This window comes from Echinops telfairi, unplaced genomic scaffold, assembly GCF_000313985.2.
Source record: "Echinops telfairi isolate 266 unplaced genomic scaffold, ASM31398v2 ScPeMD7_9;HRSCAF=40, whole genome shotgun sequence".
Lineage (NCBI taxonomy): Eukaryota > Metazoa > Chordata > Mammalia > Afrosoricida > Tenrecidae > Echinops > Echinops telfairi.
The window spans coordinates 68822051-68849158 of NW_022103906.1; the positions used below are offsets into that span (position 1 = coordinate 68822051).

The 27108-nt window shown below is 38.7% G+C and overlaps 1 protein-coding gene across 1 annotated transcript in view; it reads left to right on the plus strand.

Moving 5' to 3' along the window:
- The first annotated feature begins 992 nt into the window (after positions 1-992).
- Positions 993-27108, plus strand: part of HPGD (15-hydroxyprostaglandin dehydrogenase) — a 29950-nt gene continuing 3834 nt past the window's right edge. Inside the window, exons 1-5 of the mRNA XM_004696126.2 lie at positions 993-1085; positions 1373-1496; positions 5915-6021; positions 14056-14152; positions 25935-26011. Coding sequence (XP_004696183.1) covers positions 993-1085; positions 1373-1496; positions 5915-6021; positions 14056-14152; positions 25935-26011 — 498 coding nt within the window. The remainder of the gene's footprint in view (positions 1086-1372; positions 1497-5914; positions 6022-14055; positions 14153-25934; positions 26012-27108) is intronic.

Genomic DNA, 27108 nt, shown 5'->3' on the forward strand with positions numbered 1-27108 from the left:
TATTTCATGCTGTGGTCCACAGGGTCTCTTTGAGTCAGATAAAAGTGCTTTGGATTTGAAAATAATTATTTTTTCAATAGTGACCACTGCTAGGGATGCCAGGAGAAAAAAAAAACGCTATTCCCGCTGGATCTATCTCTGCCCAGAGCTGGTAGTCAGATCCCTAGAGTGCAGGTACTTTGTTCTCGGTTAACCCGGGAGCCCTCAAAGCTGGTAAGATAGAAGGAAGGAACAGTTCATCGAATCCATCATAACTACTCTGGAATCAACTAGCAACACCTCTGCAAGACCTGGGCCGGTGGACGCTGGCACTTTTTCTGGAGTGTTCGCAAGGGGCCATGCATGTGACATTGATCTGAAACACGAGTATTAAATAAATAAATTCCTTAAAGCTCAAACATTGAAATTATATGTCAGGATTTCTCCATCTATGCACAGGGACTTCTTATCTCCCAAGACTAGGCAAGTTAGGAGAAAGGACAGTGGTGTTCTTATCTTCCCTTGGCTCTGAAATGGGAATTCCCACAGAATCGGAAACAAAGGAGGAACAACCCTCAAATGTGACTGTTTCTGATCGTTTCTTGTAGGGGAGGATGGGGAGGAGGAGGAGCCATCCAAGTTCACAAACCTCTCTTCTACCCTACTTTTATCCAAATGGTCCTTAGGACACTGAAGAAAAACCTTTGCTTTAGAGACCCTCTCCTTTCTGCTTCCTGCCTGTCATTTCGTCGCCAGTCCTGCATCCTAAGACTGCGGGGAGAGTTCCAACTCGGCTTGCCAGGGAAGCAGGAAAGGATTGGAAGCGTGGCGACCCGGAACGCTCCGGGGCAGGTGACACCCTGAGGGCTTCCCTGGCTCTGGTTTGACAGTTTCCTCCCCGCCCACTGGCAGGAGCGCCTGGCGGCTGCAGGCGCGCGCGCAGGGACCATAAAAGCTCTGGCAGCCGCTGGGGACGCACAGCTCGCCCGCCTCTGCAACGCTGCGGCCGCGACATGCACGTGAACGGCAAAGTTGCGCTGGTGACGGGCGCGGCCCAAGGGATCGGCAGAGCCTCTGCAGAAGCGCTGCTGCAGAAGGGCGCCAAGGTAAGCGAGGCGAGCGGCCCCAAAACTTTGCCCTGGTGGGACTCGCCGGAAGGCTCCCCCGCACCCTTTCCCCGGGAGATTGGAGGATTGTGCCCAAAGTGCCCACCTTGCCACTCCAGAAAGCTGCTGAGGTTCCGGGGCTTGAACAGATCTGGAGCACTGGCCGCGGGAGAACTCGCTCTTTCATTGTGTGCTTCCAGTTCCAAGAGGGCACGTTTTGTTTATTTATGGTTTGTCCGTCTGTCTGTCTCCCGAGCTGAACAGCACCTCTCCTCTTTTGTGTGCAGGTAGCGCTGGTGGACTGGAATCTGGAAGCGGGTATCAAGTGTAAAGCTGCTTTCGATGAACTGTTTGATGCTCAGAAAACCCTCTTCATCCAGTGTGATGTCGCTGACCAGGCACAACTGAGAGGTAAACCTGGGCGCTCAGGCCATCATCGCCTAACATGCTCTAAACAAGCAGCCCTCTGGAATGGGCAGGCACCTGGGCTGTCTTCCTGCGCAACTTCTACCTTTAAGATTCAAAAATAGGTTGGACTGTGATGTCTCTGACTGACATCCCAATCACATAAAACCTAAGGAAAGCCAAGACTTCTTGAGAAAGCCTTTTCTTTTGGTCCTTTGGCAGCACATAATGTAATCAACATTCCTTTGTATATCCAAAGACTGCTGCTACAGTAATTATTCAATGATGAGATTGCAGACTGAACTTGGAAAGTGAAAACAGGCAGAAGGACTGTTGCGAGCCACTTCTTCCAGAAAGCTGGAAGGCACAGAGGTGATGCTGGCAATCAAACGTAGCTGTGTTTTTCTTTTAAACACGTTAGAAGTTCATAATTCTGCACATGCTACACACTTTCCTCCAGATGTTCTTTGGGTTTTCCCCTGTGAGATGGAACTTAAACTAACGATAGCTAGCTAGAGGGGTCGACTGAAGAAGAAAAGTCTCCATCAAAGTCTGCTCAAGGCTTTCCTGTTTCCTTCCACTCACTTAAAATAGACCACCTACTTGTGAGATACCATGGGAAATACTGCTATAGACAATGGGCAGATTTTTTCATATATAGGCCTAAAAGGTTTACATAAAAAAAAATAGTAATTTCCCCCAGTAAAAATAAAACGTGATTTTTTTTAACATTTCCCCTTATAAATTACATGGTCCTGCAGTCGTCGAAGCACTAGGTTGTGAACTGGAAGTTCAGCAGTCTGAAAAACTGGGTTGGGGGAAAAATGTGCAGTCTGCTTCTTTCAGCATTTATAGCCTTGGTATCCCGGTGGGGAAGTTCTTCTCTGTCCTAACAGGGTCACTGTGAGTTAAAACAGACGAGGTGGCAACTGGTTTGGTGTTTTGGTTTCTATGTTTCCCAAAACATCCTTCAGAGAGATTGAATTAAATTGTTAGGGATTTTTTTAATCAAGGGGTCAATACGCTTCCATAAAATGAACTCTAGGGTGCCTGTTATTCAAGGGACATGGAGGCATGAATTCCTTATGGACTTTTAAGATGTCTGTCAGCCCCCAATAAAATGATTTTTTAAAATTAATTAATAAGAAAAAAAAAGATGTTCTGCCTGTAAAAGTAAAACTTGGTGTATTAGAAGAGAGTAGTTCTCAAATGAAATTATTTTAAAGAAAAGTATGTAACTAAAATCTGGAAATTGTAACCAAGACATACAACACCGATTACAAACATGAACAGAATCAATCCATAAACACTGCAGTGTAGTAGAACATATTTCACCGCAGGACAAGGATTTGTTGGCTTCATATGACTTATTGGGTCAATGATAGCAAGATGCATGCTGACAGAATAAAGAACAATAGAAAGCACCCGAAAGCCGTTTCTTTCTGAATGGATGTTGTTTCACATATGGCATTTGGCATTAATTGTTTTACTTCCCAGTATTGAAAATTAGTGTCTCGGCTATAATCTATTTTTTAAGGATAGGTGATTGTGGCGGAGGAAACTCAGGCGCATGAGCGAGTGGGCAGGCTCGTTTGTCGTGAGAAATCCACATGTTTTTTTGGATATCAACATTTATTTCTTCTAAGGAAAATGACACTATTTCTCTTTCATTTTCAGAATTTAATTCTGCCTGCCTACAACTTTTAAAACTGTTTATACACATGTCTTAGGTGACATCATTGAAATAAAAATATAGAGGTGCAACGGTTCTTGGAGACGATCTAGAAATAGCTTCTTTCACATGTGAATAAATTGTTAACAGAGATTAGTTAAATTATAATACAGATTGCCATACAATGTCAGGGTGAAAGCTAGACAGTACATATTAAGACACTGCAGTAGGTCAGAAATAAGAGGATGCATTATCAATTGTTTCCAATAAGCATTGGCTCTTGATGTGGAGTTTAGAAAGATAGAGCATACTTAAAACACAATACAAGAAGCATAATTTGAGTATTCCCTACTTGGTTTCTACTGAAGGACGCACACCTCAGCCAGTGTAACATTTTATGGAGCGGTCTTTAAACATCATGAGAAAGTTTGGAGTATCGTTGCTATTGTTTCCATGCAGTGCAATACATGTCCAGGCACTCGTTTGAACATCTTGATAACGCTATCCCACTAACCTGCACGGTTATTTATCTGTTTGGGAACTGATTGGCTCATGTCCTCCTAAATGTGTCTAGAGATTGTTCTTTGCTTGTTTTATTTTTGTCTCAATCAAAATGAAGTTTATGTCCACCTATTTTTTTCTTTTAAGAACTTCATATGTTGAGCTGGCGATGTGCTTGGTGAGCGAGAAAAACAGTTGACAGTTGTTATCTGTCAAATGGCTCCCGCTGAGTTACTTCTGACTCATAGTGACCCTGTTGGACAGGAGAGAGCATTTCCTTAGTGGTTCTGAGATTGTAAATATTGACCAGAGCAGATTGCCACATCTTTCTTCCATGGAGTGGCTGGTAGGTTCAAACTGCTGACCTTGTGACTAGCAGCACAATGCATAGCCTACATCACCCGAGCTGGCTTGATAAAAGTAATATATGTAGAATCCGTAGAAAGAAAACAATGGAAACTGTTTTAACTCAATAGAGCTATAGATAGTTCCTGGAATGCTAATGAGATCTAAGTGTGTCTTGCTAAGTAGAATTAGTAAATTCAGAACAGGTACATAGGCTCTTAATTTATCTTACTTTAGTGTAAGAAAGGTGTTTTAGTGACATAGTGGGTTGAGTTGGGCTAACTTCAAGATCCGAAGTTCAAGTCCGCCAGCTGCTGTGAGGGTAAAGGATAATGCTGTCTGCCCCAGAAACAAATTAAAACCCTGAAGACCGTAGCGAGTTATCACTTTTACTCCATTCTACAGGCTTACTTCAAATAGGAATCAACTTGAGGGTAATGAGTGCTAAGGGCAGTGAGCTTGGTTAGTATAATAAAGACTATGTTGCAATCATTGAAGCACTCAGCTTCCAACCCAAAGGTGACTGATTCATCTCCATCACCTGCTCTACCAGAAGTGGCAGTCCGTTCCTGAAAATATTTATAGTCTCCAAAACTTTATGGGGCAGTTCGCTTGGTTCTAGGGTGTTTTATGCATCAGATTTGATTCGCTGGCAATATGTTTAAGGGGTTGAGTTAGTGTGAGAAAAAACTTAAGAGATTTTGCAATGATACAATGGCTACAAGCACAGCAAGTGATTGGGATTGTTATGAGGAATCTAAAAGCATAGGCATTGGTTGAAGTAGGAGTTGATTTAGTCATTTCAAAATGAGGACAAATGTTCATAACATTAAAGAGAGGTAGGAATTGTCCATAGTCAGACACTCAAAACTGTGGACTACCTGTATATTAAAAGCTGCTTTGAAAAATAATGAATTATGTGACACTCAGGTGATAAAGTACAAATAGGACTGGCTAAGAAAGATTCACGAGAACTGAACATGTAGCAATGAAGTAATTAACAAGTTTTGTGTTAGCCTCAAAATCTGCAAACTTTGTCTGGTTGAATATAACTTTTATTCAAGATAGTATTAGTAATGCGAAAAAATGAATAAACTTTCAAACATGTGACTATAATCAAATAATAGCAACTGGAGGAACAATAGACTTTTGCTTCTCTTTTACCAGAATATCAAAATCTCTGAATGATCATAATGGAACAAAAGAAATCTTGCATTACTGTAACACCGTATCACCTAATATGGCTTAGTAAAAAGCATGTGTGCCATATTGTAAACAACAGGAGTCCACTGTTCCTTTAAAAACAAAATCAAAGCCAAACTCACTCCCATCAAGTCAATTCCAATTCAGAGTGAACCTATGGGGCAGGGTAGAACTGTAGGCTTCCAAGACTGTACATCTTCCTGGGAATAGAAAGCCTCATCTTTCTCGAGACGAGCAGTGGGTGGTTGCAAACAGCTGACCATGCAGTTAACAGCCTAACAGACATTCCATTACGCCACCAGAGCTCCCCTCCTACCGTCTTAGAGGCAGAGACATAGATATTAGGTTCACAGAGAGACCGAGCTCTTACTTCATATGCTTTATTTTGTAAACTTTAGTCCATTAAATTGTGGCCTATTGAACTTTCATGTGCCTACACCTCCCTTAAGGTACCGTTAAATATCAACTGCGATTTATTAACTCTGTGGTGCTGTAGACTGTGCATGTCTAACCAGCTCCCAAGTAGCTGTGATGCTGCTGAACATGGACCACCACATGTTGAGAAGAAAGGCATTTAGGTACAGCTTGTGAACGTAATTTTCACTATGCGGGTAGATAAATGAAAATCATTCCATGACATGGGCTACAATATCTATGTGTATAAGAGGAGTATGATGATATCTATAATATTTTTTTTTATTAGATACGTTTAAAAAAGTCGTAGATCACTTTGGAAGACTGGACATTTTGGTCAATAATGCTGGAGTGAATAATGAGAAACAATGGGAAAAAACGCTGCAGATTAATTTGGTAAGCTCTGTTAGACATAACTTTTACCTGAAATTGTCCAAGAATATGATGTTTATAAAATCGACAAAATCAGGTTTCTTATGTACCTACAGAGAAAATGACAACCTATAATAATGTCAAGATAGAAAGAAATAACTTAACATAAGCAAGAAAAAGCATTCCCTTCCACAACTAGGAAGGCACTCGAGACTCCTTGTTATTGAAATGAATCTGTAATGAAATATTAAATAAAAATGTGTTTTCAATGCATATTTAAAAACTACATCATCCCTATGAATGTAATTTTGTCTTAACAGAGGAGACTTTCAACTCCTGCAGTTACAGTCTCAGAAGCCCACACGGACAGTTCTCCCTTGTCCTGCAGGGTTATTAGGAGTTGGAACCGACTCAAGGGTAGTCAGTTTGGTTTGAGGACAAGCTAAAAATGATGTTTATATAGTTAATGGTTAGAACAAAAAGTCAACAAGAATACGAAATACGACATTCAAATTGGAGTGTCTATAACTTCATAGTGGAACAGATCCGCAGTCATTATTTGCACATGTCTACGAGTGCGTTCATGCTCATAAAGCAACATAATGAAGATAAAGTAGTTGGAACAAAGACTCAACGACACACGGTGCAGAAATATTTATTATGTGAACTTCTATAGAAAAGATTTCTGAATCTCTGTCTTAACTTATTTAGTTTAGAAATAAATTTTAATTAAACATTAAGAATGGCAAAACACAAAGTAACTATTGAACATTTTAATTTTTTAGATTTTTATCTTGAAGGTCTCTATGTATGTAATTTCTACCTACCTGCGTGTGTATTTTCTATGAGAGTTGATGATTATATAGTTCTACATGATCTTATAAGAAGGTAGAATCAAAGAAGAAAAATTCTTTTATCCTTTATATCATGAGTTTAATCACATTTCACAAACACACTTGACAGAAGACACTGGGAGTTAGTACATTTAAAATTTAACCAAGGTGGAGTATTAGAGCCAGGCTGTGCCTGGGGAGCCTTGGCCCTCAATAAGACAAGTCCTTCTAGGTTTGCAAAGCAAGGTCATGCAAGGTCCAAGGTGACATTGTGTGTATACAAACACATGGAGTGACCTTGCACTTTGTGATATCCTTGTAGAAGTTTATGAACTGCTTAAAATTCGGAACCTTTCTAGTTATATGTATTTTTTGTTCTTCTCTTAGTAATCAACACATGTCTTGTCTTCAAGATAGTGCTCAGACAAGAAATGAATTAAAATTATAATAAAGAGTGAGTTTCTGTAATAATATACTTTGCTGGAGGGAATGAGAATTATACTACCTCACACAAGAGCTGAATCTGTAAATTCCCCCTTGAGAAGAGAACAAAGCTGCTTCCCACACTTGACAGACGCCTCAAATCCTTTACTTGAGAACAAAGTGTGCTATTTTACTCTTTGGCTGCTTTCCTTAAAATCTGTCTAAAGTGTTCCTAAGTCATTGTGTTTCAAGATAGCTTTATATCTATGGAGTTTCCCTTAAAATCTTTTGGGGATTCGGATTGGAAATCTATTATTTAGTTTGGAAATAAATATATATATTAATTTGGAGAGACCTATATCATTACCAGGCTAAGTCCAAACTATTCATTATGTTAGGCCATCTTCAGATAGCTTTTGTTCCAATATAACTGTTTTTCTCTATAAAAGTCTCTGTATTTCTCATAAGGATTATTCCAAAATACTTCATCGTTTGTTAAAAATCTTTTCATTCTATCACACTTTGTAATGCATCGTTGAAATTTGTATTTGGATCTGGTTTGAAATTTTACTTTTATTTCACTATTGTGTCCTGTTGATATTCTTGGATTTTTCTAAGGCATATATCTTTATGCCTTAAATTTCTTTCTCTTAGCTCATTAAGTGGGCTGGAATCTTTAGTACAGTTTTGATGATGGTAAACTACGTGCTCTTGTGCCTAGACATAGATACCTTGTATCATAGCGTTTTAAATAATTAGTTTGTCATTAAGGAAGTTCACTCTTTCCTAATATTTCAAAACATTTTATCAAGTTAGGCAATGAATATGGCAGATGAATTTCCTGCGTAGAGACATTTCTATGATTTAGTCTAATAAGGTAGTGAAATAAAATGAAATATTTTCTGAAGGTAAAGAATATTGCTATTTCTTAACTAGACCTTGTTTTACCTTAACATATCAATATGTAATACTCCTTTGAAGCATGTTAATTGAAATCTGATTTAATTACCTACATTAAGTACTTATAAATTCCATTATCCTTTTTTCTTTACCCTTATAATTTTTCTATCAGGTTTATATGTTGATTATATTTCTTATTGCTTTTGTCTCCTTGATCTATCAGTTTCTGAACAGAAGGTGTTCATATCTCCAATTACAATTATTAATTTTTCTTACCTAGCTTAGTAATTCCATCATTTAGGAGCTTTTTTAGGTTTTTAAAGCCTATAATATCTGGAATATAAATGCTGATGATGACTACAATCCCTTGATCTTTGGGTAACTTATGTTATACATCCACTCTCTGCTTCTGGACTTTTGGATTCCACTGTGCAGTTCCTTATATAAATTGTTCATCCTATCATTTTTATTTGGGTCATACTTACCTAGGGACATCTTTTTCATTGCATTATTTTGAAATATAAATACTTTTCTTGACAGTATATTGTATTATCTACTTTTTAAAACTCACAATGGAGAACATCTGGCTTTCATCTCTGACTTTAATCCGTTATGTCTATTTTTACTCTTTACTCTTTTATCAGGAACAATTGTGAGGGTGGGTGAGGCCAGGCAGTGTTTTGTTTGGTTGTACATAGGGTCTCCCTGAGTCAGAAACAACCAAACACCATCGAACAATAACAACAACCAGGGCTCACTTTATCCACGTTAGTACATCTTTTCTTTTTACTAAGTTTTCTTTTGGTTTTTTTTTTTTGTGTGGCTTTTATTTTTCTGTCTTTTACTAAATTCAGTTGTATATATTTAAATTTTCTCTTCCAGTAAGAAAACTATCATTTTATTCTTAATTTTTGGTGACTATCCCTCATGTCTTAAAAATGAAATTTAATTATATCCTTTGTCTGCAAAGACAAAAGGTGTTGAATATATACTGTGCTTGGTAAACTAGAAGGACTGTAAAACAGAGAAATCCAACCAGGTGGAGTGACACAGTGGCTGAAGCAGTGGGCGCAACCACGCCAACAACTGTGGGGATGGGCCAGGAACTTCTGCTATCTACAGGGTTGCTAAGGGTTTGAACCAACCAGGCGGCACCTAACAACAAAAGCAGACAACTAATTGGGAATTGCAGGAAGTTTTAAGAATTCATTTTTACAAGCTTATGTCACTCTCTAAAGCTGCATCAACTGATGGAAAATGTTTGATTTAAACTGTGCTAGTGGACTAGCACAAATTGCACAGTAACTTTCTCCCATTACTTGCACTAAGAGGTAAAGATGGTGAGACTTCATCTTACACACTTTGGACATGCAGTCAGCAGAGACTAGTCCTTAGAGGAGGACATTATGTTTGGTAAAATTGAGGGGCTGTGAAAAAGAGGAGTGAGGTAGATTGGTGTCATGATGGCAACAGTGGGTTCAAGCAGAGGGACAATGTTGAGAACGGTGCAGGGCCAGGCAGTGTTTTGTTCTTTTGTGCATAAGATTTCTACAAGTCAGAACCGACTCATTGGCACAACAACAATGCTATCTCTAAGAGTTTGTTCAGTAGTACCTATAAATTTTACAGATAATGAGTAATAGGATATTAAGTTCTTACAATTGGTACATTCATAATGGGCAGCTGACTTTCTGACATTTTTTTTCTCTAAAAACACAATGTGAAATGATTACAATTAATATAAATAACAATGAAAGTGAACTAGGAGCCCTAGTGGCATTGTTGGGTGAGCATTGAAGGCTAATCACATGGTAGCAGTTCAAACTCACAAGTTGTCTTTGGCAAGAGTTAGAAAGCCTTGGGAACCCTACATAGGGTCCCTGTAGGTCGGAATTACCTCGATGACAGTGGGTTTGTTTAGGTTTATGAAAGTGAAAAGAGAAGAGATGATCATGAAGATAATAGTATTGGATTTGCTTTTCTGCTACAGATGAGAGGGATATATTACTTACTTTACATACTGAGGGTGAGTACACACCTGCGCCAGGACAGAAAGTTCCTACGTTGTTTGCAGATAGGAAATTATGAAAGAACAGGGACATTTTTGGTGACATCTTCTGCTATATCCAACTCTCCTGGCCCTTTCTTCATTGATGTTGAGCCTGCCTTTACTTTCCCTTTGACTCTGCTTCTGTGGGTTACTCCTTTACTTCCCCCCGGGGACGAAGGCCGTTTTGTTTAAGTTCACATGCAGAAAACAACACATGGCCTTTGTTACCCATATATTACTTTAAAAAGTCTTTCTTCTCTTCCTGCTTACACTTATTAAAGTCTAGATTGGAATCTGACCAATCATTGTCCTTCCAACTTGATTATCTATAAACTGAACTTCAAATATTTGCCTTTGGTTTATAAAATCATTTATGTTTAATCTCCAACTCTGCAGGAGTTGACTTCCTTGGATATATCTCATTTTATCTGTGCTGATTTGAATGTGTTTCTAAGCCACTGCCCATCAGAGCATAAGCACTGAGATAAAACCCTTAACCAAATGCCTCTCACTCTTCTGAAAACTTGTAACAACTTAGCTCTACAGTTTTCCTGAATGTTCACTATTATAAAAAAGTTATTAGCAATGTTTTTGTTCATATGCACATGTATACACAAAATCCTGCTTTTGTGTCCTCACACAGTAGCTGTCTACTTAATTGGATCAATCAACTGGAACTACATGATCTGTTCCATTTGGGGAGATTCCATTCTGTGCGTTAGCATAATGCTTGGATACATTCCTCAAGCAGCAATGTTACCAAACATATCATCTGTCCTTCCCCTTTTACACCTTGCCAACCATATCTCTCCTTTATTCTTCACTCACACAATCACACCACTCTTGCCACACAAAGGACACACAAAACCTCTTCCTAGTCTTTTCTTTCTGTTAGGCCATTCCATGGTTCTCCACTAGTCTGAAGCCAATCGCCTTATTCCAAGCTGCTGAAATTCCACAAGAATGTTCACGAATGAAAGAGATTTTACAAAATTATAAATAAGTTCACTCTAGCAATTAGGCAGAAGTAGAATAAGTTAATGAGACAATCCTAAAATGTATCTTTTCTATTTTAACTTCTAGAAGCTTTAATAAACCAAAATAATTCATTCACTCTCCGGTGAGACTTACCCTGTAATTTGGACATGTAACTATAGTTTCAGTTCTTTCTTTATCAGTGTATGAAAATTAAACCAATTAGATAGCTACCACTGATGATGATGATGATTACTATAAAAAATACACTAGCTCATTAAAGATCTTCAATAGAAAGGATGGCATTTGGAATTAGTCAAAATTACAAATGAATTTGACTACAATTTATAAGCTATTATTTAATGTCTGACAATATATTTCCTAATTGATGAAGATGGATGAGAAGCTCCTTACCTCTGAGGATTATTAAACTAATATGAACTATAATGTACAGAAAATACCCAGTGCAGTTTTGCTGCATAATATTGCACTTATTTTTCCAAATTGTCAAAACTGACATTTTCTTCATTTCCACTATCCCGTGCATATTTGAAAGGGGAAAAAATAGAGATGACAGAAATTACTGAAGTCTACAAGAGTGCCTTAAATTCTTCCTGTCTCTACCTCTTAGACTTCAGGAAATATACCAAAACACTGCTGTTTGATATTATAATAATGCAACTTGTAAAATGTGAGTGTAAATTATTGCTCAAGAATGTAAGTTCAAATCATTACTAAAATATTTTCTTTTTCTAACAAATCTTTTCCTATATGATTGAGAATAAGATATTGTGATAGTAAAAAGAAAGAGACTAAAAACATATACACACAGCCAAGGCATTAGATCTTGTGTATAGATTCACCCTAGAACGCTTTCCTTCAGTGCTTAAGCTGATAATGCACGAGAAAAATAATCCCTTTTTCTACTCCACTAAAGACCTGGCAAGAAATCCTGCTTTTTAAAAATTAAAAATGCAGCTTAAACTTTCCCTAATTTCCTACCTGGCTGCATCTTATAGATGTTGAAAACATAAAAGCAAGGTGTCAGCAAAGCTGTAAATACCAGAGAATAAAAGCATAGCGCCAATACATGTAAATAGAAATTCTGTTCAGACATGCTAGAGACTTGTTCAGAAACTAACAGAATATAACTGACTTCAGTAATTTTAGCCATCTACATTTTTCCTCTTGTATCAATAATAAATGTTTTAGTTTTACTTTTTTTAAGGAGCACATGGAGATTTTACTCATTCCTCTTAAACCTACTTTATCAAACTGCCATATGGCTTACATGAAAAGAATCTCCCATTGTTAAGTAAGGGAAGCATAGCCAAATGCTTCAGAAAACCCCCAAGAGAAATGTTTTTACTGGAAAGAAGGTAAATTGCCCTCAATTTCAATTAGCTATCCATTGTATCATTTTCTCTATTGTACTCAAAGGCCCCCCCAAATAGAATTAAATTGTTAAAAATAAAAAGAGTAATTTCCACTTTCAAAAGTCTGAACTGGAAGAGAGACGCATTCCTAGGGAGCCATATATCACTTCCATCTCGAGAATTGTTTTTGGTAAAGTGCGGAATTCTAAAACGCTGGAATGAAAACAGGAAAGTGCTTGTATTGGGAGGTGAGAAGCAACGCAGATTAAGCTATTAAGTGGATAGGGAGAAGCAATGATGAGTACACTTAAATGAAAGACAGGTATTCTTAAAGACTAAATTTTAAGTCACAAGAGTGACATTCAAAGCGGAAGAATCATGTGATCTCACCCAAGAGAGAGCTCCAGGGTTTTTGATACTTATGCCCTGTGTTCTGATCAGGACCCCTTCTCTCTTCATCCCTCCCAACCGCCATTCTTTAAGTGGACTCGTCTTTCAACTCACTGCCATCCAGTCAATTGTGACACACAGCGACCTTATACGACAGAGTGGAACTACCCCTGTGAGTTCCCAAGACTGTAACTCTTTAAGAGAGTAGAAAGCCTTGTCCTTACCCGGTGGGGGGGAGTGAAGCGGCTGGTGGTTTCAAACTGTTGACCTTGAGGTCAGCAGCCCCAAACTGAGCCACAGGGCACCTTTGACTTCACCTTTAAGATGTTTGAATTGTGAAGGCTTAGTTTCAGCTATTGCATCCGTACCTAGCAATGTAACCAACTCTTCCTGGGTTTCTTAATAGCAAGAAAAATGTTGGAGCAGAAACAATCCAGTCCCCCTACCTCCCCAGCTTTTCCTCGGATCTCTCTGACCAAAACTTAATCGTGTGTGCATTCCTCAGCTGGCAAAGAGAATGAGATTTCCACAAATGGATTTGATAGGTCGTGTTGAAACTGAAGCTGAGAAGAACACCTGTACTACATGGAGGAGAGATGGATGCAAAAGCAAAATGGAATTTCACTAGAAATACAAATAGGGATAGTGAAGAGTGTAGGGAATCAAGCATCCTTTCATGGTCCAAGAGTAGATGAAGGGGAGAGAGCTAGACATTCAAATCAAATGCTAAGAGAAAGGTAAACTGATTCTGTGAGTAATACTTAGACAAGAAAAAGGATGAATGGTATCCTTGAAGATTATGAATAGTTGGTTAAAATTACAAAACAGTGTTTAAACATAACCTCTGTCATAGACTTCATATTGGGCAGCACAAGGCAGGGTTTACAGCAATGTGAGATGTTCCACAACCATTTGGCAAATGACGAAAAATCCAGAGTAACTGATAAGCATTTTTTTTTAAAAAGGAAGTAGAAAGAGAAAAAGTTCCCTTCAAGACTTTGTATTGATAAGATGTTCTAGATGTTGGTAATAACAAGACTTTCAGTATGTGAATCGATAATAAAGGATAACGGCTATGTTGGTTTTTTCCCCACTTATACCTCTGACTTAGGTTTCTGTTATCAGTGGAACCTATCTTGGCTTGGATTACATGAGCAAGCAAAATGGCGGTGAAGGTGGTATCATAATTAATATGTCATCTTTAGCAGGTAAGGACAACTTTAATGTTATCTTTCACGTTTCTTACTAGTAATTTGAACCACCAAAATTAACCTTCAAAGTTAGTTATTGCCTCCTCATTTTTGAAGTTGAACTTCTGTGTAATTATTTTGCTTTTAAAAAAATTATTATTCATTGGGAGTTACTACAGATATCATATCATTCCATAGTTCAATCACATCAAGCAGAATTGTACAATTGCTACCACAATAAGTTTCCAAACATTCTTTTGCTTCCTGGACTCTTTGATATGGTCTCCCTTTAACATACCTCCCTCACCCACTGTACCTCGCCCCCCTCCACTCTGAAACCCTTATTTGACTTGTGGCCTGTATAGGTTCATCAGTCCTGGGTTTGTTCCATTTGTGTTTTAATGGTTCTGTTGAAGCGTCTATTGAATGATATCACAAGGGTGACGTATATGTTTATTTCTTTTCAACTAGAGTTTTCTCTATTTACTTTACTATGGTGATGTTAACGTTATATTTACATATGTTTTCACAATGCCACTATTTTTCATAGATGATTGTGAAACTTCTGAGTAATAATGCACATAACAGCACATTTGACCACATAAAAAGTACTAAAACAAAATTAAGCCATCTCTATTCCCATGTGATTTTAATAAGACCATGTAATATGGTGTATATATTTGCTCAAGTATGCTACACTCATAATAAATATACTTGAGCATCAAAAAACTCGAATTCAAACTGCTATGGAATTGATTCTGACACACAGCCCCCAAGAGAGCAGAGTAAAACTGCTCCGACAGGTTTCCAAGACTGTAACCCTTCACAGGGGAGCAAATCTAGTCCTTTCCCCACAGAGTAGTTTGCTGTTTCAAACTCCTGACCAACCTGATAGAAGCCCAATAGAGAACCCATGACACCACTTGGGCCCCCAAATAAGCGAATTCCTTTGTATCATCAGCCAATAGTTTGGAAAATCAGGCTGAGGGTAACTCTATAATCTTTAGCATGGAGAGTCTGGGAAACACAGTCTAGCTGTCTGCCTGGGGAAAGAATGGATTTCAGTGGAAAGCTAATCATCTTTCCCACAGCATGAAATCCAAAACTCTGCTTTATGCAGAACAGTGTGATTTAATATGAACTAATATAATATCACTCAATAGCAGCTATAAATAGTCGGTAGGAATTTTTGGAGCAACATAGCCATGTTATTTTACTTTTAAAGTGCTGGAAGAAAATCTTAAAATTATTACTGGTTCTTAAATAAGGCAGAAGTGGGTAAACCTCCCAAACTAAACCATTCAAACAAATCCTTGCCTGCAAGTCCAACTCATGGTGATTTGATACCGACTCTTGGTCACCTGGCGGTGCTGTGGCAAAAACTAAGTTTGACACAGTTAAACTTTAACAAGGTTAAGACTGCTAACAACAAGGTCAGTGGTTCAAATCCGCCAGTTGCTTCTAGGGAGAGAGATTGAATGAACTGCTCCTCTAAAGATGTATAGTCTCTACATGGGGCGGCTCTGAGTTGGCATCGACTCAGTGGCAGTGGGGTTTTCACATGTATTTACTTGTATGGAGCACTTTCATTTGCTCTTATCCTGTTTTAAAACACTGTGCGTGCCTTCATCTGTCCATTCCTTACAATTGCCCTATTAGTAGATTCTGTAACTTCCAGTTTATAGATGAGAAGACTACAGCAGGAGGGTTTAAGTTTCCCCCCCAAGTTTACACAGCCAGGAAGAGACGGTGCTAGAATTCAAATGCAAGCAACGTGACACAAAACCTCTTGCTCTTACACACTAGATTATCTATCTCCTCTATAAATTTGTCTTACAAGCTATTTCTCTCTGCCTTTCTCAGTCTAACCAAGGAGAAAAGAAACTGAAGTCTTGTGACTTCATTGAACGCCCCCAAACCAAATTTGCTTCCACTGAGTTGATTCTGACACATAGCAGCCCTATTTAGAGTGTCTGGAGCTATTAATCTTCCTGTGAGCAGTTAACCTGATCTTCCTCTGTCAGAAAGCACCACCAGGACTCTGTTGGGACTAGAATGAACTAGTGCAATTTGTTGATCTCCTCAGGCTACGTGGGAACTGCTTTGAACTCAAGGTTATCGCCAGCACTTGAGGGAAATCTTAAGCTTGTGCCCCCTCTTTGACACACAGTAAAAGCCTTGGAAACATCTAGGCGCTCACCAGAGTCACAAGTCAAAACATGCCATCGTGAAGAGCAAGTTAAGGCTTATCGTTGGGTAAGCCTTACCGTTTTTGGCTTTCTTGGATAATAGCTTGCTTTTTATTATACTCCCTACTCTTGGATACTAATTCTATTTTTAATGTGAGGTCCTTTCTCTTATCAGGCTGGTAAAATAGTTCATTGATATAAATTCATGATGAGATTGTTTGGGGGTTGAAAGTACATTTCCGCAATGTTATTGTCAAAATCTAGTGACCAGCAGAGCTTTCTAAATCCTGCTCTGTGTTACAGCCATCCTAACTCACAAGAAACCCCCATTACGATGATCGAGTACCTTACATTTATTGTTGCCCAGTCTGCTTGATTGATACCCACTCTCATTTAGGAGTCCCTGGGTGATAGGGATTGCTAAGCGCTGATGAATGGACACTTAACTACTCACCAAAAGAGTAATAGTGAGGAATCCACCCAGTCGTGCCTCAGCAGCAAATGCCGGTCACCTGCTTTCAAGTGATCACTGTCGGGAAAACGCTGCAGCACACAGTTCTACTCGGGACAAACGGATGATCAGGATTTGGAGCTGACAAGATGACAATTTGCAAAGGCCTTTGACCGTGTGGGTCATAGCAAACTATGATAGCGTTGAGAAGAAGGTGTACATACGGTTTGTATCCTTTCACCATACTTCTTCAATCTGTTTGCTGAGCAAATATTCCCACAAGCTGGGCTTTATGACATATGTGCCATCAAGATTGAAGGAAGGCATTATAAACGGCAATATTCCCTCAAAACTACCTTGGCTTGCTTCAAATGAAGAGGACTGGAAGTACTTGCTGATAAGATCAAGGATTGCAGCCTTACGTGTGGATTGCAATTCAACGTAAAGACCAGAATCTTCCTAACTAGACCAATAGGTAACATCATGATAAATTGGGAAAAGATTGAAGTTGTTGAGGATTTTGTCTTGCTTGGATCCACAATCAATGCTCATGGAAGCAGTAGTAAACAGATCAAAAAATGTGTTGCATTGTGAAATCTGCTGCCCAAGACCTCTTGAAAGTGTTGAAAAGCAAGGAAGTTACTTTGAGGACAAAGGTGTGTTTGACCCTAGCTATGGTATTCTCAATTGTCTCGGGCATGTGAAAGTTCTATATTGAATAAAGAAGAGTGAAGAAGAATCAGCGCATTTGAATTATGGTTCTGGTGAGCAATATTAAAAGTAGTTTGTACTACCAGAACAGACAAATCTGTCTTGGAAGACATTCAGCGGGAAGACTCCTTCGAGACAGGGATGGTAAGATTCCATCTCACATGCTTTGGACATGTTGTCAGGAGAGATCAGTTTCTAAGAAGGACATCATGTTTGGTAAAGCAGAAGGACAGCAAAACAGATGGATTGACACGGTGACTGCAACAATGGGCTCAGAGGAAAGAATAATTATGAGGGCAGCTCAGGAACTGGAAGTATTGTGCTCTGTTGTCAACGTAGGGTGGCTTTAAGTCAGCAATGACTCAATGGTGCCTACTAACAGATGACTAATCGATGTTAGAAGGACAGCTAGAATGCTACTTAGAAGCAAGGATGGGGAGACTTCATCTCGGGAATTCTGGACATGCTATCAGGAGAGACCAACCCCAGGAAATGGGCATCATGCTTGGTAAAGGGCCAGCGAAAAAGTGGGAAACCCTTGACACCACAAATTGCCTTAGTGGCTGACCCAATGGGCTCAAACATCTGTATAACTGGAGGCTGGCACAGGCCCTGCCAACATTTGGGTCTGTTAGACATAGGGTTGGTATGCGTTGGAACCGACTCAAGGGCACCTCACAAAAGCAACCGTGTGGGAAGATTTCCTTAGCACCCTCCCTTCCTAAGCCATAACCTCCATGTCTGATGCGTATGCCTCCTGTGAAGTCATAGCATGTAGGCAGACATCAAAGGATCCAAAAAGTCCGAGAAAGTATAAGATTCAAAGCATTTCTAAGGTCTCCTCCCTGTGTTATCCAAAACTTCCTTATTCACGTAATTCTCTATCCACTGTACTGTTTTCTCCATTCAGAGACTATCTGTGAATAATGTTCGATTCAGGAAGGGTCTTTCCTCATGGTTTCTTGCATAGATTCAGTAGAGTGCTTCCCTGTCATCAGAAAACTTTAAGTTAACACACTGGTTTGGGCAGAGAAGTTAATGAGTAATGACCACTGGCGTAGGCAGTGGATCACAGGCAATTAATAAGTTTAACAAACAGAAGAGGATGTAAAGTGGAGAGTGATTGCTCAGCACTTGGAGGAAAGGGTGTGCTCCAGTCTGGAGCACCAAAATGCTCTGGTCATTAATCACAGGAACTCTTCTACACCAATGTTTCTCCTCCGTCAAGCATATGCTTACTTTGATTTATTTTGTTAATGATTCCTTAACTCAAAATGAGAGAGAGAGAGAGAGAGAGGCAATAGAGTAGAACACAGTATGGTTAAATGAAGATAATTAGTTCCACTTCTCTAAGCCATTTTGTAATATTTGTCAAATGCCCTTCATACATTATCAGTTGTTGGAATAGATGAGAAAGAAAAATTAGTCACAGCAATGGCCTGGTGCTCCAAAACCCTTCCCGCAGTTGCCTAACACTTCCCCATTCCGTCTGTGTGTTCTCTGGGGACATTCTGCACACCTCGCGGGGGAAATGGCAGTCGATGGCATTGGTGACAGTTGCTGTCTTCAATATCAGCTCCATGACAGATCCATTTGTGCTGCAAGTTTTATCTAAAATAAGCATAAGGTTGTAGAGTTCATGAAGGTGCATGTGTTAATGTAGCCACTTTGAATAGCAAATTCAAATTCGTTGCATGCAAGTTGAACATTTACCCACAGGTAATGCAGAGCATACAATAAACAGGCAAACTTTCTACTCTGAGAGCTGACTATCACTCTCTCTGATCAAAAAGGTAAAACAAAATAATTATCATGATTGAAAATTCACTGCCATAAAGTCAATTCTGACTCAGAGAGACCCTATAACAGAGTAGAACTGCACCTTTGGGTTTCTCAGACTAAATATTTATGGGAGTAAAAAGCCTTTTTTTTTTTTTGCTGGGAGACTTCAAACAGCTACTTATTTCAAACTTCTGACCTTGTAATTAGTAGCCCAGTAACCCACTACGCCACCGAATGACTCCATAGCAGTGAGCTTGGGTTTGAGTTTCTGATGGTATTGAGTTGTAAGACATTGGAACTCCAATAACCTGAAGAATGATTAGACTGGGATATCACAATGAACTAGATATTTCAGATCAGACAAAATAATGATCACATTCCATAATTTCCAGGCCTAAAGTATGAAAATCCTGGTGTAAATAGTTAGCATCGGCAACCACTAACAGAAAAGTTGGAGAGGTGCGTGTACTGAGGCACTCTCGATGAACGTCCTGGTGGTCTACATTTGATAAATCATTTATTGAAAACCCTATTATGAACACCTTTATTCTGCTGCACATGAAATTGCCATCAATCAGAATTGGCCAGGACAATTGCTTTTGTGTGTGTGTGTGTGTGTGTGTGTGTTTTACCACCCTCAGCAGCTGCTCTTGATAAAAAGAAAACCCTTATATCATCTTATCTAGCATCTTATGCAGTACCTCCCAATTCTGCAATTGTGTTAAACTATTGACTATATGGTAGCATGTATAACCTTTTAACATCCAACATCCCTATAAATCAATACAAGCATTTCCAGTTGATAGTTGAACAATTGATTTCAAACAAGCTGCATATATGAAAAACATTGTGAGAACTACCAGAGGTGATGAAATAAATTTTATTCTGCTATATTTTAGTTCATTATAATTTTCAGACTGACCGACTTCTTCAAGGTATCTGCTGTCTTATTGCTTAACAATATAGGAAGATACCAACCATAAGGAATCTGTATGAAAGATTAAATATCTACAAATGTGACTTTGGATAAATGAGTAAACAATTTAGGGTTTCTTATCATGAAAAAAAGTGCAATTAGGCAATGAACAGTCTTTTTAGAACAGTCTTCTAAAATGAATGCATGTACTGTATACATTATCTAGGAATTGTATCAGATGGAGTTGTGATTCAGTAGGTACAAGTTTGTGTCTGAAATTTTTCATTTATAATAAACTCCCTGGTGATGCCAATGATGCTAGTCCCTGGATCATCCTTGGAGAAGCCAGCTCTTATGTACAGATTGAGAACAGTGGTTGCTCAATAATAGAAATCTCATGTGGTAGACACAGAAACCAATGCACTTCAACTACAACCACCACTCCTCTATCAGTGGAGGTTTTTGAGTTGCTGTGATGTTGAAGAGGTTTCAGCAAAGCTCCTGGACTATAGCAGATGAGGAACACAGGCCAGGTGAACCCTACTATGAATCACAGTAGTCTAATGTTCTTGAACATGAGGTGTGGGCAACTAAACAGTAACTAGTAACAAGAGAGTGCATACAGATTTTATTTGAGTGGCTTATCTGCTTCCCCTGACCACAAGATAATTTAAAGCAAGAAGGAGGATTTGTATGGGGAGAGTATTAGGAGCAACTTTCTGAGAATTAACAATCACGGGGAAGTGTCATTGGATTTTCTTGCTGGAAAATGTTTTATTGCAGAAAATGTTAACCGTCTAATGAAACCGTGTCAACTCTGTGTTATGCTCTAACACATGGCTTGTGAATGCCACTGATGAGAAGAAGGAACAAATCAGCATGAGATACTGTTCCATTATGTGAAAAATCACAAGGAGGAAGTTCACCAGCTCTTTTGGTCAGCTTTCCAAATGCACATAGATAAATATATCTTCCTAAGTTCTCCTTTCCCCCTCATATTAGAGAAGTTATGGTTAAATGCAGAATTATGGGCAGACATTTTTGTTTGGGGTTATAAGGAAAATTAGAGAAATCCAGCTTCCTGAAGTTTAGCAGCACAACTAAGCTAAGGTTATCATGCAAGGATCAGCATCTTTAAACACTCCATTTATGTGCCTACGTTGAATTTCCATAGTACATTTCTATGGTTCGCTTCGTGCAGTTTATATCCCTTTTGAAGGAGCACTGGGGGTATAGTAGGTTAGTGTTGGGCTGTTAACTGAAAGGTCAGAAGTTCTAACCCACCAGCTATACCATGAGAGAAGGATGAGGCAGTCTGTCTCTGTAAACGTTTACAACCTCAGAAACCCTATAGAGTCCTTTCACTGTGTCCCATAGGATCACACTATGAATCAGAATCGAATCTCTGGAAATGGCTTTGGTTTTTATGCAAGTTTAAAGTCAATATATATGAGAGGATTCTGAATAATTTTCATGACTCAGTGAGTTCCAGTATTTAAGTAAAATCTTGTTGGGTATTTATGTAGAGATTAAAGTTCACTCTTATAAGCAAGGTTAGAAAAGATATTAAGTGATGAAGAACTAACTTGCTAAAGTAGATTGAAATTTATTTTTCTAAATGGCTTTATTATTTGATAACTTAATATATTTTCAAGTATTTCAAATGCTTCTTTATAATTATCAATTGGTATTCATGTCACCTTATTATCTTGAACAGTTCTGACTATTTTTCCCCATTTTGTAAGTACATAGTCTCCTTAATCTGATTTTGTTTTTCTAAATTCACAGTATGCTAACATGAACATGCTATTAATAAGATTTTGTGTATTTGGGGGAAAGCTACTTTTCATTTCTTTTTTTTTCTTTTTAAATCAATTTATTGGGGGCTTATACAGCTCTTACCACAATCCATGCATACATCCATTGTGTCAAGCACATTTGTACATATGTTGCCATCAGCATTCTCAAAACATTTTCTTTCTACTTGAGCCCTTAGTATCAGCTCCCCCAACTCCCTCCCCCTCCCCCGACCCTCCTTCATTAATCCTTGATAATTTATAAATTATTTTATTTTTGTGTCTTACACTGACCGATGTCTCCCTTCACCCACTTTTCTGTTGTCCATTCCCCTGGGAGGGGATTATATTTAAATCATTGTGATCTGTTCCCCTTTTCTCCCCACACCTTCCCCTTATCCTCCTGGTATCGCTACTTTCATTATTGGTCCTGAGGGGCTTGGATTTACTTTTCTTTTCTAAAAGTAAACTTGAATAATGCTGGGTCTAATCTGTGTGGGTGTGGGTAGTGTTTGATAGAAAGAGAGGTAGAAAAAAACAAAATTTCCATCCCCAGAAGTCAATAAAACCACACGAGGAAAGAGTGTGGGCAGGAAAACAAGGAGAACCAAGGACAGAACTATAAAGCCCTCCAGCATTTCTGGAGGGCAGAAGGAAGAAGCAGCAAAGAACAGAGAGGAGATCGAAGAAAAGATCCGCCGAAAGAGGGAAGTGTTTCAACGAGAGCATAATGAACTCTGTTGGTTGCTGCTGAGGTAGTGATCAAGCAAGTCACAAACGGGTGTTTAGCCTTAGCAAGATACAGATCATTAGTAACCTGAATACGATATGTCTATCTGGGGTAACTGGATGAAATCTGATTGAGGGAGTACAAGAATAAATGGGAGGTGGTAAAAGTAGATTCGGTGAATATAATGACCCTTTTGAGTACTCTCTGTCATTAAAAAAAACAGCAACACATGACATTAGCTGGAGAAAGATGTGGGGCCCAAAGACGAATCATTTCCCAAGGGCATTACCTGGAAGCATGTGCCTATTTCATTAAGATTGGGCCACATTTGATTCTTCACTTGGCCCAATGATCATGCTGAATTTTAAAAATGTATTTTTGTCTGTAATTTCTACAATATAACACTTAGTAGTTTTCTCCCTGCCTCCACCTGTTGATTCCTCTTTCTCGGGACCTATTGCTCAGCCATCCATCTCTCCCAAGCAGGGCCGCTGTGTGTGGTTGTACAGGTGGTAAACTGCCAGAGCATGGTGGTTGTTGCTCTCCTTGTGTGCTGTGAAGGCAATGCCGACCCATAGTAACCCAATAGAACAGAACGCAACTTCCTCATTGGGTTTCCCAGACTGTGGTATTTATAAGAGCAAATAACCATGCCAACCATATAACCATAACAAAGCAAATTAAAATCCATAGCACTAAGGAGATAAGTAAAGCTCTCAGTTGACCTAAAGTAACAATTACTTTTTTAAATAAAATAATTGAAAACTATCATTTTTTATTTTCATTAACCAAAAACTGGCAACAAAGATGAGGCTGTCTGCCCTAGTAAAAAGGGTGTCCATGGGTCAGTCTCAATCAACTCAATGGCAGTGGTTTGGGGTTTTGGGTTCTAGATAGTAAAATCATATTCATCAAAAAGAAGTGCGATGTTGACACCACAATAAAGATTAATCACAAACTAATTATCCAAAGAGAAACTAGGCAAAAAAAGAGTATGCTTCCATTTATATAAGAGTCTAGGAACTATGCTGAATGTGTGATGACGGGAAGAAAGTAGATCACTGGAGATCAAGGTAGAAGAATGGTGAGAGGGAGGGATTACTGAGGAGTATGTGGAAAATTTGAACTTCTAAATTATTTTCATTTTCTTCATTGTGGCTGTAGCGTCACTATTTTATTTGACATATGCTAACATATGTCACAACATACACTTTAAATATATGCAGCTTATTGTTTGTTAGTTATATCTTAATGAAGCTGTCGGGAAAAAAGAAATATATGAAGCTTAATTTATGACTCTGAAGTTGATTCATACCATCTTCTATTTAATATGATAAACTGAAGCAAATGCAAGGGTCAACATTTTTCAGGACAGCAGGGAAAATGCCATTCAAGTGTTACTGTGAAATTCATAAAACCAAGTTCCATGTTTCAAATGCAGGCAAGTTCTTTCACATTTTGTTGCATTTGCAATTCTACCCTGAAAGGAAATTTGAAAGGTTGGGCTTCCTCCGTTCACCTCCGTTGACTCTTAGCTTCTGCTCAGCAGTTCGGTACCTCCCACAAATGTAATGAACATTAATCCCAGGTTCAACTTTGATAACATTGTTGAGCAGTGACTGCATGTTTGCTGTGGTTGTGTCAGCGAGCTTTGTCCCTAGTTAAGGGTCCCTGCACTTCCTGAAGTGCTAACGCCATCCTACAGCCACTGCCTTGTCTCATAAAAATTTACGGAGTGGGTAAAATGGGGATGTGCAAGAATCAAAAGCAGCAACATCTGGCTACACCTACTTGTCCCATTTCTCTTGTGCTGCCAAAACAACTCGATGCACTGTGAAGGCATCATAAATTCTTGCCGACTGACACTGATTAACTTAATTAACTTATATATTTTACCTAACCTAGAACAAAACAAAAAGAGAACATGCTACCGTGCTTTGCAATCACTGGGTGGACACACTACATATGACCTACCATCCTAAGGACTTAAACTATTCTTGAAAAAACATACTTCATAAATTGAGACCTGGCAGGTAGCTAGGGAGTGGTTACAGTCTGCGTTTATTGCTGAACTTTGGTACAACTTGCCCAACTGATTAGTGGTATGCTGAGAATAGTTAGCTGGGTGGAGATGAGCATGCCATAGCAGAATAATTTAATATTATTAGCATGGCATTTGACATTAATAACATTATAATAATTAGGGATCACTCGTTCTTGACTCACAGAAGTCATAAATACAAAGAAAAGTTAAAACACTTTAGGTAAAAAAACAAAATAAAACATTTTTAAGTGTATATGAAAAACCTGAAATATCCAAATGATTCTAATTAAGAATTTCAGTATTGTTTAGATGAGGAATTAGCCACTGGGAAAAATAAGTTTGATAGTTACCACAGCAAGATATGTTGTTCTTGTTGTTTTGTTTCTATGTGAGATGCTGGGCTGAGCTGGGTGGTAGGAGAGAAGAGCTACTGTACATATTATATTCCTACTTTTTCTCCAGGTTATTAATTCAGTTGTATTGTTAAAGTGTTACTCTTCGGTATGTGTGGATAATTAAAGCGATTCTAAAACTGTGCTACATAAAATAGGGCCACATTTTATTCCTGGTCTCTCTTCCTACGTCATAGAATGGCGTCATAGATCCAGGCATGTACTACACAGTTAAATCAAATAGGAGTTATCTTTTTCATTTTCTTAACCCTCTGTGGCATCATTTGGTCCAGCCTGATAGTGGGGAACTGCCTGTTAACTTACAGCAAAGTCAAACTGATCTCAAAGTCCCTCTCAAGCTAGTTAAATGTCTTCAGCCATTTTGAAGCATTAAAAGGGGCTTCATGCATACTTCTGAAGATACAAACTAGGAAATTGAAGTTGGGTCATGATTTCTTGGATTTAAAGATGATTCTCTTTATATTTTTGAGAGCACTGGGAGATAGAAACAATTATATATTACTCTTGACTCTTGGTAACTTGCCTGGCACAGGTCCTGGATAACAGTCCAGGCCCGGGGAGGAACAGCTTGTGTAAGGCCGGAGAGTTCCATGGTTCACTTTAGCCATCATGAAGTTTTGAACTTTAGTTGCCTAGTGGTTATATTATTTTCCAAGTTAGCCTTACATCGAAACAGGCACACATGACTCATTGGAAGGGTCATTTCTGGGTATAGTCTCCTTAATTTTTAATCCAATTGTTTCAAGGTTTTCATCTTGTTTGTTTCAGGACTCATGCCTGTGGCACAGCAGCCTGTGTACTGTGCTTCAAAGCACGGAATCATTGGATTCACACGATCAGCCGCGGTAAGCGTCTGTCTCCCCACCACTGCCACCCTCTTTTTCCATAGGAGCATACACAAAATCATGAAGCATATAAACTAGAAGGAAACGCATTTAGAATGCAATGCATCTGGTTAAAATATGGAAAACTAAAATTAGACCTCAATCTTTATTTTATAGCTATATATATTAAGTTTTCAGATGGCATACATGAAAAAAGTCATGTTAAAGTGAAATATATTTTAAATGTAGATGCACAATTAAAAAGCATCCCAAAGATATTTTTATATTCTACTAGAAAGATACCCTTTCTTTTCGAATTGTGTCCAAGTTTACAAGTGAGTAACTTCAGGCTCTTGTAAATAGAGTGTGCATTGTACTCCGGATGCCACTTGCCACGTTTGAAAATGAGAGCAGACGATGGAGCCTGGAGAGGAGAGCGCATTTATTCCATAGAATAGTCAGGAATTGTGTCTCTGTGGAGACCTGGGTGGAAAAGCTTAAAAAACTACTTTAAATTTAGTTGGCTTTATGAATAAGGGGCGGTCATTTGCCTTCGTCTAGTCCAGTGGCTCTCAAACTTGCTAATACCTTGACCCTTTAATACAGTTCCTCATGTTGTGGCCACCCCCCAACCATAAAATTCTTTTTGTTGCTAATGCACAACTGTAATTTTGTTACTGTTATGAATTGGGCAACCCCTAAAGGGGTCACAACTCACAGGTTGAGAACCCTTGCTCTAGTCACTGAACAAATAGCAGTTTGAATGGAACCTAGAGGACAAAGGGACATCAGCAAGGGGTACAAATGGAGTTATAATGAGGAACCAGACCAAAAAGGGCTTATGTGTCAAGCTAACAAGCTTAGATTTTATTCTAAATGCAGTCTTTAGTGAATTGTTGTGGTTAAAGACAAGGGTGGCAGTATCAAATTTCATTTTAAGCACATCATTCTGGCCACTATTTAGAAAAGATATTAGAGGGCAAGTATAGAAGCAAAAAGAACAGTTCAGAGGTCTCTTTGATAGTTATATGAGGTGAGACAAGGGAGGTCCAGAGAGGTGAAAAAATAACATTAACAACAGAAGAAAGAGTAGGTGATAGATAAGATATATGTGAATA